The 13793-nt window shown below is 49.0% G+C and overlaps 1 protein-coding gene across 1 annotated transcript; it reads left to right on the top strand.

Annotated features, from left to right (window-relative positions):
* Positions 1 to 270: 270 nt before the first annotated feature.
* On the top strand, positions 271 to 1493 carry LOC136498594 (probable carboxylesterase 13). The gene has a single exon (XM_066494484.1). It carries the CDS (start codon positions 271 to 273, stop codon positions 1294 to 1296), a length of 1026 nt encoding a protein of 341 aa, XP_066350581.1. The 3' UTR covers positions 1297 to 1493.
* Positions 1494 to 13793: the final 12300 nt, after the last annotated feature.

Here is a 13793-nt window from a genome sequence, read left to right as displayed (position 1 = left end):
CGACCGTATAAGCCCGAACAGGATGTATATTGATATCGTCCGCTCGGGGCTGACAGCAGCCTGACATGGAAATGGAACCGACGAATTGAGGACATTCATGGCTCACCAATCCCACAACAGCCGCCTGCGGCCTGCCCACCCAGCACATGCGTCGCCATGAAGGTCCATATCGCTTCTGAGCTTACAAGTACGTAGCGGTTACTGGAGAAAGTCTGAAGCCACGAAACAAACCAGCAGACACTCCGGCGAGTTGTCACCCTTGCACACACAATGCCGGGCGCCACGGGAACCAACGGCGACAACGAGGTAGTCCACGACTTCTCCCCGCTCCTCCTGGTTTACAAGAGCGGCCGCCTCGAGCGGCCCCTCATCATGCCGTTCGACCAGCCCGGCCACGACGCCGCCACAGGCGTGGAGTCCAAGGACGTGCCCCTCTCGCCCTCCACCTTCGTGCGGCTGTACCTCCCGCCCGAAGCCACTAGCTCAGGCGACGACGACGTTGAGAAGAAGAAGGCCACCAAGCTCCCCGTCGTCGTCTACTTCCACGGCGGCGGCTTCGTGATGGGTTCGGCGGGCTCCTGCGTGTACCACCACTTCGTCAACGACCTCGTCGCCGCCTGCCCCGCCGTGGCCGTCTCTGTCGACTACCGCCTCGCGCCGGAGCACATGCTCCCCGCCGCGTACGAGGACTCCCTGGCGGCTCTCAAGTGGGTGCTCTCTGCAGCGGACACGTGGCTGGCGACGCACGGCGACCTCGCCCGCGTGTTCCTGGTCGGCGACAGCGCCGGCGGCAACATCTGCCACCACCTGGCCATGCACCCGGACGTCAAGCAGGGCGCGTCGGGCGGCCTAAAGGGCATCGTGCTCATCCACCCGTGGTTCTGGGGCAAGGAGCCCATCGGCGGGGAGCAGGAGCACCGGAGGCCCCGGGCGAAGCGCGCCGAGGCGGAGGGCCACGGGAGGAAGAAGCACATGTGGGAGTTCGTGTGCCCCGGCGCGGTCGACGGCGTGGACGACCCCCGGATGAACCCGACGGCGCCGGGCGCGCCGGCGCTGGAGAGCCTGGCGTGCGAGAAGGTGATGGTGTGCGTGGCCGAGGGAGACCACCTCCGGTGGCGCGGTAAGGCGTACGCGGACGCCGTGGCGCGGGCGAAGAAGGTTGGCGAGTCGCCGGCGGCGGCTGTGGAGGTGTTGGAGTCGGAGGGGGTCGGTCACGTCTTCTTCCTGCTGGATCCCGAGATGGAGGAGGCCAAGGAGCTCCTCGGCAGGATCGCGGCGTTTGTCAGTGCGAAGTGAACCAGCATCGAGCTGGAGGATGAAGATGCATGCATTGCATACACGCCGGGCACGCTGCGTTGATCTGTTGGTCTGCCGGAGCGCCGCGTGCAGCCGACCATGCAGCAGTGCATGTACCGTACGTAACGTTAATAGAGACGGGCATGTGTGTGTACTAGTATCGCAGTCTTTCTTTTTTTTCCCCATGGGTACGTGAGGACCAGTGAATGTAACCGCGTCGTACGTGTCATGTGATGTGGTGAAGGTGAATACTACCACGCCCTGCCCTGAATTCCATGGTTTGTTGCTTGCTTTCAGTGCTGTGTTACTCCTCTGCTCTGTGACAAGCTTCGAACAGGTGGCCTGCTGACTCGATCCCCAGTCTGCACCGTGTGCGCCGCTGTCCGCTTGGATTAACGCCACCGTATGGGCGAGGACGTGAGGCCACGAACTTGCATGCAAGAACCATTGAATGTCGTGAAGGTGCGCAGCGTAGCCCTTGTCTCAACCACGACGAGAAATTTCGATATTTAATAAGGGAGGCGTTATATTTCAGTCGTCTCATATCTCCTACAATTAAAAAGAATAAAATATAGATATTTTTTAGTGTGATATTTATTTCAGGTCTGTCTCTCCCCAGCGATCCCCACCTCCTGTTCACGCGCAAGTCGCTTTAAAAATGAAAAGCCGCAATCAACGCACCCCCTCCCCCCGCGATGGATCCATCCCCACCCTACCTCGACGCCGTCGTCCTCGCTGATCCCACACCCCGCTGGATCCCACGGGCCGCCGCTGCGCGTGCCGCTCCCCATCCCCATCCCTGCACCCCGCACCACTGTCGCCCTCTCCCCTCGTGCGCTTCCACGCTCACGCCACCGTCGACGGGTCGGCATAGCCGAGGTGGAGGCGCTTGCCGTAGGCAGGAGCTCCGAGAAGGCCAGCAAGTACAACGCAAGCGAGGCAAGCCACCAGGGCGAGGGCGTCGGCCAACAGGCGGGGCAAGGGCACCTTCCAGGCCGCCGCCGGCCACCCAAGCGAGGGCGACGCCGGGCCGTCGGCCCCGAGACCACCAGGCGATGGAGCGCCTCCGCCTCAGATCCAACCCCCACCGATACGAAGGCACAGGAGCTAGGGTTTCAATCATCCATGAGAAGGAGAGCGAAAAACGGTGGCACAACATGGGAGCCCCTGCGCGCGTGCGGCCACACCCTAGCGGCGTGCGGGAGGGCGCGCGACCACACCCGGAGGCGCGTGGGACGGGGAGCGTGGTGTGGGCTCGGAGCGCGACGGACGCAATCGTGCACGACATCCCCGTCGCCGCGGCTCTCCATCCCTGTTGTGCGATCTAGATCCAGGTCCGTTCTCTCTCCCTCCCTCCCCGTAGCTCCTAAATCCGTCCGCTTAGGGTGTAGTTGATTTCTCCATGGACGAAAATCTAATCCAATCTGTCGGTTTTCTATTCATTCATTTTGCTTCTGATTTGTTGCCCTGGTGGCTTATAGTTAATTAATTGCTGCTTCCATATAAAGAATATGCTTGGATGGATGGAGCCTGATTGGATTGTGCGGAACTGCGGGTGCTTGGGTGGCGTGGAATCAAATACATATATGGACGAAATGAAAGGCAAAGCACAACAGATTGGAGATGGCCTTGGCGCATAAGCACTAGAAAGAGTCACTGTGAAATTACAGGTAAAAGGTACTGGAGAAATTAATTTTATTTTAAACCCATTTAGATCACCTGGAGATCAACTTACTATTCTTAATTGGCACCTTTGCAGTTCTTTTAACTAATGCAATTGCATGTGTGTAACACCCTAAAATTTGAATTCTTTTAAAAATAGTAAATTTGATTTAAATATACAATTATATGTGCAATTCAAATTAGGAAGTAATATTTCTTTTATAAAATTAAAAGAAAATGCAAGAATAGAAACATGTGATGCATTCATGCTATTGCGTATTTATTTCTGTGACGGGTGTTTTATTCAAATGCTAAAAGATTTTAAAAACCTTTTGAAATTGAGTTTGAAAATGTTATTTATAAAAAGAAAAAGGAAAATTTCCTTCCATTCCTCCCTTCCTCAGATTCGGCCCGCTGGCTTTTCTCCTTCCCGCGGCCCAGCACCGCAGCCAGCAGCCCAGCTCACCTTCCCTTCCCCGCTCGGCCCAGCCACGCGCTCAGCCCAGCCCAGCAGCCGCGCGCTCCGCGCCGGCCCGGCAACTGCCGCGCCGGCCCGGCAACTGCCGCGCCCAGCCGCTGACGCCAGGGCCCCATCTGTCGGCGCCGCCCCCAACCTCCCGCATCCAGCGCCCGCTCCCGGTCAAGGCGGAACCATCGCCATGACGCGCGTCGTGGGCGCGCCCCCGCTCCCTCGGCCTCGTTAAAAGGCAGCCGAGCCCCCCTCGCGCGCCCTCCTGCTGCCCCCGCTCCATTTTCGCCTCGTCCCGGCCGTAACTGCCGCACGGAGGAGCCCCGCCGACCACCGTCCTCGCCGTCCGCGTCGCCGTCGTCTCCGAGCCGTCACCGCCTCCGTTTTTCGCCCGTGGTGAGCTCGTCGTGGTCCCCTCTCTCTCCCCATGCATTTCTTTTCGAGTTTCGTGGCTTTTTAGCGCCCTTACCGCGCGCGCCAGTGAGCTTCACGCCGCCGGCCATGGCTTGCCTCGCCGGAGTCACTGTTCCGGCCGGCCGAAACCCCCAGGCTAATCCGAACCGTCCATCGCGCGATCAACGGCCGGAAATAGAAGATACCCCTTCGGGGGTAAATTTGCTAAAGAGTCCCTGGATTTTTCTAAGTCCTAACCCGCCGTCCTTAGCGTATTTCTCCGAATGCGCAAACCCGTTTAGAAAGCGTAAACTTCGCTGTTTAAGTCAAAAGTACGCTTTCAGTATTTACAGAAATGCCATTCGAACTGTTTCGCTTATAGAATTGTCGTTTTAACTCCGAATTGATCCATTCAAATCGCGTTAGCTTCGTAATTTCATAAGCTACATGTTGGAGCTACTGTTAGTCAAGTTTGGAACTTTTTAATTTCATGATTAGAATTAATTAAATATAGGGCTTTTGGAAAAACCGTTTTAATCATAACTTTCGCATTTTAGCTCCGTTTTTTGTGAACTTCGCGTTGACGTGATCGTAGCGAAACGTAGATCAGTTTTACAAACATTTTATTTTGATTTCAATACTGTTGGTGTACTGTTCTAATGATAGGAGTGTTTGCCTTGCATGAATGCTTTTGGAATGTTGTATGTTGCCGTGTTGGTCGCGTTCAGACGGTGAGGAAAACGTTGGAGACCAAGAACTCTTCGACGACCAGCAGGACCAGCACGAGTTTGTGAACCAAGGCAAGTATAACATGGGCCTTCCTTGATGTCCTATTTCACTTTAATCAATTACCCATTGCATGTGTCTAAATTTGATACCCGTAAGGACATCCTAGTGATTGTTATCCTGTTTCTTGTCTCCTATGGGTTAAATGCATATGGGTAGATGGCTAGTGCTCTAACTGAACATGATATACATATTGATGAATGATACTATGGAACAAAGTGAGTAACATGAATTATAACAACTGTTCCATAGGGCGAAAGTGCAAATGACCTTTGTTCATGTTGCTCCCGGCCCTCCATAAGGACTTATCTGTCGGCAAAAGCTGGGACTGACAGTGCAACCGGGAGAGTCATATGGCTCTGACTTTAGCTCAGTAATAGGATCTTTCCTAACTAGTTAGAGGTTACCTTTTTGGCGCAAATGGGGCTTGCCACTTTGGGTATAGGGCTGCCTCTGTTCCTATGAGTATAGCCGCGATGGATTTGTGCCATAGGAAAGGGGGGGTCCCTACATCTGCCTACCAAGGAAACCTAGCGGCCCTAACTTGTTAGGGAAACCTATGAAATGGCTTCATAGTGTACCCTGCCCGTTCACCTTGGAAGTGACATGGGAGTAATTAACCCGGGCATATGGGGATCACGACTCGCGATGAATGTGCACCACCTCTGCAGAGGGTAACAAACTGTTATAACAGCCGTGCTCACGGTTACGAGCGGCCCGGAAAACTCACAGAATAATTGGATGCTTGATGACGATCAATTAAGTTGTTCTATGATGAATTATGGTAATCTTGACCCCGTTATATGTTCTTATGGGAATTAATTGGGAGCTTAAGCATAACTTGATAATACTTGAGAATAAAAGTTTGACCTACTAAAAATGCTAACTGCAGTAAACCAGAGTCTATCCTTTTGAGCTTCATAACCCCATGTTAGCTTGCTAAGTACGGAATGTACTTACACTTGTTTATTTTCTTTACTTGGATAAAAATCCCGGATGGGTAACAGATGACAACGGGTATGAGGATTTCCCAGAGGATTATTAGGCTTGTGGTCAACCAGTTGACCTTCCCTGTGATGACTGCCATGAGAGTTTATTCTATTTTTATTATTCTGCTGTGATGTATGAGACTAAGTTCGATTATAACTCTGATGTATGTGACACTGTGATGATACTATTGTAATTTGTCAGCTTGTGTGTGTGATTGAATCCTGGGCACACACGAGTTTAGTGCATTCAATTTTATCCTTAAAATTGGGTGTGACAAATTGGTATCAGAGCCGTGTTGACTGTAGGACGCAAGCCTAGTTAGAAAATGGTCGTTTTAGCAGCTTTGCTCCTCTGGTTTCTTGCTTACTGACTTATCCTTGCTATTTGATTAAAACATTTATGTTTTTCATACCTTAATCTATTATTTAAAATTGTTGATTCTAATTTCTATCTCACTTTAAATCTATAGATGTCTCATAATCCAAAGACTGCTCGACTCAGCACCGCCGGCTATCGTGCCATGTTCACCCCACGTGCCCCACCAGCGGAGAGGGAGATTGTGATCATCTCCGACGATGAGGAGATGGCTACACCGACGCCTACACCTACTCCTACACCAGTCGCTGTGCCCATCTACCCCGTGGTAGCTACACCTGAGGAGTCGACGGCTACTTCCCCCACACCTGCACCCGCCCCAGCTGCCCCCGTGGAGGACGAGGAGATTGGCTGGAAGTGCAAGTACTACTTCAAGCCAGCTCCAAAGACAGCCTACTACCACACTCTTCTCACCCACGTGCTGGACGACTACTTCCCCGACTTGCACGCCTCCATCAGCTATCACTGCGCCGAGTACAAGCACCCACTGGAGGCTACCTTCTGGAAGGTAGAGCTAGTGGTCACCACATGGAATGATATCATCAATGGACATGAGGTGGAGACTGTCCACAGTGCCCCTGCCAGGAGAGCCCATGCTTTGGATGGCATGGAGGATGCAGCACAGAATGCCTACATCCACTACCATGGTCGTCGCTTCGAGGCCATGAGGGAGGATCGCTTCAGGTTCCTTCCTCGAAATGATCATGAGGGTGTTTGGCAAGTTTTGGCTCCACCAGAGAATGACCCCACTTTGGAGGCAACGGTGCAGCATGTCCACGCTATGCAGGGAGTGGATGATGAGGTCAAAGGAGAACTATGTGCATCTCAGAGGGCGCAGAGACGTCTTCAGAAACAAGTGGATGAACTTCGAGCACAGCTGGGACAGCCTTCAATCTACAAGAAGAAGCGCCGTTCTTTCACCATGATTGACACCGCTCCATAGGTGTTAGGTGCCTTGATCTAGATTATCACGTCGTTAGTTCGTGTCCTTATTTAGTCTTGTTGGTCTTGTGAACTTGGTTGTTTAGATGTTTGATTTGTGAACTTGGTTGAGTTGGTATTTTGCTTGATTGCTGGAAGTTTGTGGGCATGTCCACAACTTCCTTAGATTGGAACTTTAAATTTTAGAATGAAATCTTAATGCAGAAGTATCATTTTATCTTATCTCTGCTGTGCTGACTTCTGGAGCAGCCTGTGTTCTTTATCTGGTAACTCGAAATCTGGGATGATAAAAATTCTGAAATTTTTGTGGAGATAACTAGACCTCTGTATCTCTCAAGTGTCTTTGGAATCACGTCAATAGCTATTCAGGTTTGGGAGATATAATTGGCACAAGTTGATGTTCCTGCGCTGTCTGGAACTCAGAACAGTTTCGGTTTAGCTCTATTTTTGACTATGTGTGAGTTCGAATCTGTAAAAATGGTCTAAATGAAAGTTGTAGCTGATGTCCTAAGCTTTCTAACGAATCTTGGTGCACCTCTGTTGGATCTCTGAAACTCGAGTTATAACAGTTTTACTGAACTGCTGAGTTTGAATCTTGCCCAGAAAATTTTCAGCATTGTTTCTTATCTCTTGTAAGTTCTCTATAATTGGAAAAATCCCTAAATTTTGCACATTTGTTGGAAAACAGATGGCCGCAAGAGGAGGAAGGGGCAGAGGCCGTGGTCGTGGGCGTGATGCTCTTATGAATCCACCACCGCCACCTGTGACCATGGAGCAGATTTTGGGAATGCAAGCGCAGCTGATGCAAGCTATGATGCAGCGCTTGGACAATGAACCTGCAAGAGGTCCACCGTCTGTCCAGGTTAGAGATAAGCGTGGAGAGTTTATGAAAGGTCGTCCACCGGTGTTCACACATGCCACAGACCCTATGGAGGCCGATGACTAGTTGCGTGCTGTGGAGAAACAACTGAACATAGCACAATGCAATGACCTGGAGAAAGTGTTGTATGCTTCCGGGCAACTCCAAGGAGCTGCTCAGGATTGGTGGGAATCATTTCAGTTTGGACATCCCAACAATGCTCCTGATATCACTTGGCAGGAATTTAAGGACAGTTTCCGATCATACCATATTTCTGATGGACTAGTGGAACTGAAGCAGGAAGAATTCAGATCTCTCAAGCAAGGATCAATGACTGTGGCGGAATATCGGGACAAGTTTGCACAACTATCTCGCTACGCTCCTAATGATGTGGCAGATGACAAGGATAAGCAGCGCCGTTTCCTCAAGGGACTCTATGATGGACTGCAGCTCCAGCTGATGTCTAATACTTATCCTAACTTCCAGTCTTTGGTGAATCGCGCAATCGTGATTGATGATAAGCGCAAGGAGATGGAAGCTAAGAAGAGAAGGCTCCAAGGGCAAGCTTCTGGAAGCAACACTCGCCCGCGTGCTTATCCCCAGCAAGGTTTCCAGCAGAGGAATCAAGGACCAACTCATCAGGGAAACCATGGTCAGTATCCTCAGCGGAACCAGTTCCAGCAATGCCCTCAGTTTCAGCAACAGTTTGGAAATCAGCGTCCCCCGCAATAGACTGGCAATCCTGCAACATGCCAGGGAGTGCCTAACAATGCTCCTGTGAAGAGTGGTGCACCCAACAATCCCAATGCCTGTTACCGATGTGGAGAAGTAGGTCACTATGCTCATTAGTGTCCTAAGAAGCAGAACCAACAAGCACCTCAGAACCAGGCCAACAATCAGAAGTTCAACGCCCGACCACCTCTCACAGCGAAGGTGAACTATGTGTCATCTGATGCAGCTCAGGAGACGCCTGAGGTCATGTTGGGTACGTTCAGTGTCAACTCTATTTCTGCTACCGTACTTTTTGATTCTGGTGCTTCGCATTCTTTTATCTCCCAAGCTTTTGTTAGAATGCATAGCATACCTTTGTGTGCCATGAAAAACCCAATACTAGTGAATTCCCCGGGAGGTAGTATGCCCGCTTCTTATTGGAGCCCCTCAACTAGCATTTCCTTAAGGGGGGTAGACTTCAAGGTGAAGCCTATTGTTTTGAGAACGGCGGGAATTGACCTTATCCTGGGAATGGATTGGATGAAACAACACCGGGCAGTGATACAGTGTCAGGAGAAATCTGTGGTTGTGACATCACTCAATGGGGATAGAATCTGTGTAGAAGTAGTAGTGCAAGCTCAGCCTACAGCCACAGTGAATCAGCTAGATGGTGAAATCAATGAACAAGATCGTGTCGTGGAGGAATTTCCGGATGTCTTCCCCGATGACTTGCCAGGTATGCCACCTGACCGAGACATTGAATTCATTATTGAATTATTACCTGGAACTGCACCAATAGCTAAACGTCCATATAGAATGGGAGTTAATGAATTAGAAGAGCTTAAGAAACAACTAAAAGAGTTGCAAGAAAAAGGTTTCATACGCCCCAGTTCTTCCCTGTGGGGGGCACCTGTGATCTTTGTGGATAAGAAGGATGGTAGTCAACGGATGTGTGTGGATTACCGCTCACTTAATGAGGTTACCATCAAGAATAAATACCCTTTGCCTAGGATAGATGATTTGTTTGATCAGTTGAGAGGAGCTCATGTGTTCTCCAAGATTGATCTCCGATCTGGTTATCATCAGCTTAAGATTCGGAACTCGGATATACCCAAGACAGCATTTACAACACGGTATGGATTATATGAGTACACCGTTATGTCTTTTGGATTGACCAATGCACCTGCATACTTCATGTATTTGATGAATAAGGTGTTCATGGAGTTTCTGGATAAATTTGTGGTAGTATTCATAGATGACATACTAATATTCTCCAAGACTGAAGAAGAACATGTGGAACACATAAGGATGGTTTTGCAAAAGCTTAGAGAACATAAGTTGTACGCTAAACGGAGCAAGTGTGAGTTTTGGTTAAAGGAAGTCTCTTTTCTAGGTCATGTTGTCTCCAACGGTGGAATAGCAGTGGATCCAGGCAAAGTGCAAGATGTACTGAATTGGAAACCACCAACTACTGTAAGTGAGATTCGAAGCTTTTTGGGATTGGCTGGTTATTACCGAAGGTTCATTGAAGGCTTTTCTAAGCTAGCCAAGCCTATGACAGCTCTGTTGGAAAAGAATGCTAAGTATGTATGGTCGGATAAATGCCAGGCAAACTTTGAAGAGCTAAAGAAGAGATTGACTACAGCTCCAGTATTAATTTTGCCCGATTTAAACAAGAACTTCTCTATATATTGTGATGCATCCCGTTTGGGTCTTGGATGTGTGCTTATGCAAGAAGGAAGAGTGGTTGCATATGCATCTAGACAACTAAGGAAGCATGAGTTGAATTATCCTACTCATGACTTGGAATTGGCAGCGGTGGTTCATGCTTTGAAGATCTGGAGACATTATCTGATTGGACATAAGAGTGATATCTATACTGATCATAAGAGTTTGAAGTATATATTCACCCAATCAGATCTGAATCTAAGACAACGTCGTTGGTTGGAATTGATCAAAGACTATGATTTGGAAGTGCATTATCACCCAGGAAAGGCAAACGTCGTAGCTGATGCACTTAGCAGAAAGAGTTATGCCAATGGTATTCAGACAACATCTATGTCAGTAGAGTTGTGTGCTGAAATGGAGTATCTCAACTTGAGTCTGGTCACTAATGCAATGGAATTGGTGATAGAGCCTACTCTAGAGCAGGAGATACGCAAAGGTCAATTGGAGGATGAAAAACTTAAAGAGATAGCAGAGAATGTAGTGCTTGGAAAGGCACCCGGATTCAGAATGGATGAGAATGGAACCCTTTGGTTTGGGAAAAGGATATGTGTACCGGAAGTGAAAGCTATCCGAGATGCAATTCTGCAAGAGGCCCATGAGTCTGCTTATTCTATACATCCCGGAAGTACCAAAATGTACTTGGCTCTCAAAGAAAAGTATTGGTGGTATGGTTTGAAGAGAGATGTGGCAGAATATGTGGCTTTGTGTGACACTTGCCAAAGAGTGAAAGCTGAGCATCAAAGACCTGCAGGGTTACTACAACCAATGAAGATCCCTGAATGGAAATGGGAAGAAGTGGGCATGGATTTTATTGTAGGATTACCCCGCACTCAAAGAGGTTATGATTCAATATGGGTAATAGTGGATCGACTCACCAAGGTCGCTCACTTTTTACCAGTCAAGACTACTTATAATGGTGCAAGATTAGCAGAGTTATACATGGAACGAATAGTGTGCTTGCATGGTGTTCCCAAGAAAATTGTGTCGGATAGAGGCACCCAATTTACATCGCAATTCTGGCATAAAGTACATAGATCTTTGGGAACAAAGTTGAATTTCAGTTCTGCTTACCACCCGCAAACTGATGGACAGACGGAAAGGATCAACCAGATTTTGGAAGATATGTTGAGAGCCTGTGCACTTCAGTATGGTGATAGTTGGGATAAGAGTCTGCCTTACGCAGAGTTCTCGTACAACAACAGTTATCAAAAGAGCCTCAAGATGGCACCTTTCGAGGCATTGTATGGACGTAAGTGTAGAACGCCTTTGTTCTGGAATCAGACTGGAGAAACTCAAGTGTTTGGTCCCGATGTCCTTAGAGACGCGGAAGAACAAGTGAGAATGATTAGAGACAATTTGAGAGTAGCTCAGTCTCGACAGAAGAGTTACGCTGATAACCACAGAAGAGAGCTGACTTTCGAGATTGGTGATTATGTGTACCTGAAAGTGTCACCAATGAGAAGTGTGAGAAGATTCAATATGAAAGGAAAGTTAGCCCCAAGGTATATAGGACCTTTTAAGATCCTAGAGAGACGTGGAGAAGTAGCTTATCAGTTGGAACTGCCTGAGAGCTTGTCTGGTGTGCACGACGTGTTCCATGTTTCCCAGTTGAAAAAGTGTCTGAGGGTACCAGAAGAACAAATTCCTTTGGAAGAACTTGTTGTCAAGGAAGATCTTACTTATGAGGAGTATCCGATAAAGATCTTGGAAACTGCCGAAAGAGTTACGAGAAGCCGAACAGTAAAGATGTGCAAGGTGCAGTGGAATCGTTACACAGAGGATGAGGCTACTTGGGAAAGAGAAGAGGATCTGAGGAAGACCTATCCCCAACTGTTTGAGTAAGCAATCACCCGAATCTCGAGGACGAGATTCATCTTAAGGGGGGTAGAATTGTAACACCCTAAAATTTGAATTCTTTTAAAAATAGTAAATTTGATTTAAATATGCAATTATATGTGCAATTCAAATTAGGAAGTAATATTTCTTTTATAAAATTAAAGAAAATGCAAGAATAGAAACATGTGATGCATTCATGCTATTGCGTATTTATTTCTGTGACGGGTGTTTTATTCAAATGCTAAAAGATTTTAAAAACCTTTTGAAATTGAGTTTGAAAATGTTATTTATAAAAAGAAAAAGGAAAATTTCCTTCCATTCCTCCCTTCCTCAGATTCGGCCCGCTGGCTTTTCTCCTTCCCGCGGCCTAGCACCGCAGCCAGCAGCCCAGCTCACCTTCCCTTCCCCGCTCGGCCCAGCCACGCGCTCAGCCCAGCCCAGCAGCCGCGCGCTCCGCGCCGGCCCGGCAACTGCCGCGCCCAGCCGCTGACGCTAGGGCCCCATCTGTCGGTGCCGCCCCCAACCTCCCGCATCCAGCGCCCGCTCCCGGTCAAGGCGGAACCGTCGCCATGACGCGCGTCGTGGGCGCGCCCCCGCTCCCTCGGCCTCGTTAAAAGGCAGCCGAGCCCCCCTCGCGCGCCCTCCTGCTGCCCCCGCTCCATTTTCGCCTCGTCCCGGCCGTAACTGCCGCACGGAGGAGCCCCGCCGACCACCGTCCTCGCCGTCCGCGTCGTCGTCGTCTCCGAGCCGTCACCGCCTCCGTTTTTCGCCCGTGGTGAGCTCACCGTGGTCCCCTCTCTCTCCCCATGCATTTCTTTTTGAGTTTCGTGGCTTTTTAGCGCCCTTACCGCGCGCGCCAGTGAGCTTCACGCCGCCGGCCATGGCTTGCCTCGCCGGAGTCACTGTTCCGGCCGGCCGAAACCCCCAGGCTAATCCGAACCGTCCATCGCGCGATCAACGGCCGGAAATAGAAGATACCCCTTCGGGGGTAAATTTGCTAAAGAGTCCCTGGATTTTTCTAAGTCCTAACCCGCCGTCCTTAGCGTATTTCTCCGAATGCGCAAACCCGTTTAGAAAGCGTAAACTTCACTGTTTAAGTCAAAAGTACGCTTTCAGTATTTACAGAAATGCCATTCGAACTGTTTCGCTTATAGAATTGTCGTTTTAACTCCGAATTGATCCATTCAAATCGCGTTAGCTTCGTAATTTCATAAGCTACATGTTGGAGCTACTGTTAGTCAAGTTTGGAACTTTTTAATTTCATGATTAGAATTAATTAAATATAGGGCTTTTGGAAAAAAACCGTTTTAATCATAACTTTCGCATTTTAGCTCCGTTTTTCGTGAACTTCGCGTTGACGTGATCGTAGCGAAACGTAGATTAGTTTTACAAACATTTTATTTTGATTTCAATACTGTTGGTGTACTGTTCTAATGATAGGAGTGTTTGCCTTGCATGAATGCTTTTGGAATGTTGTATGTTGCCGTGTTGGTCGCGTTCAGACGGTGAGGAAAACGTTGGAGACCAAGAACTCTTCGACGACCAGCAGGACCAGCACGAGTTTGTGAACCAAGGCAAGTATAACATGGGCCTTCCTTGATGTCCTATTTCACTTTAATCAATTACCCATTGCATGTGTCTAAATTTGATACCCGTAAGGACATCCTAGTGATTGTTATCCTATTTCTTGTCTCCTATGGGTTAAATGCATATGGGTAGATGGCTAGTGCTCTAACTGAACATGAT

Source organism: Miscanthus floridulus, chromosome 12, assembly GCF_019320115.1.
Source record: "Miscanthus floridulus cultivar M001 chromosome 12, ASM1932011v1, whole genome shotgun sequence".
Classification (NCBI taxonomy): Eukaryota; Viridiplantae; Streptophyta; class Magnoliopsida; order Poales; family Poaceae; genus Miscanthus; species Miscanthus floridulus.
This window is presented reverse-complemented; position numbering and strand designations above follow the sequence as displayed.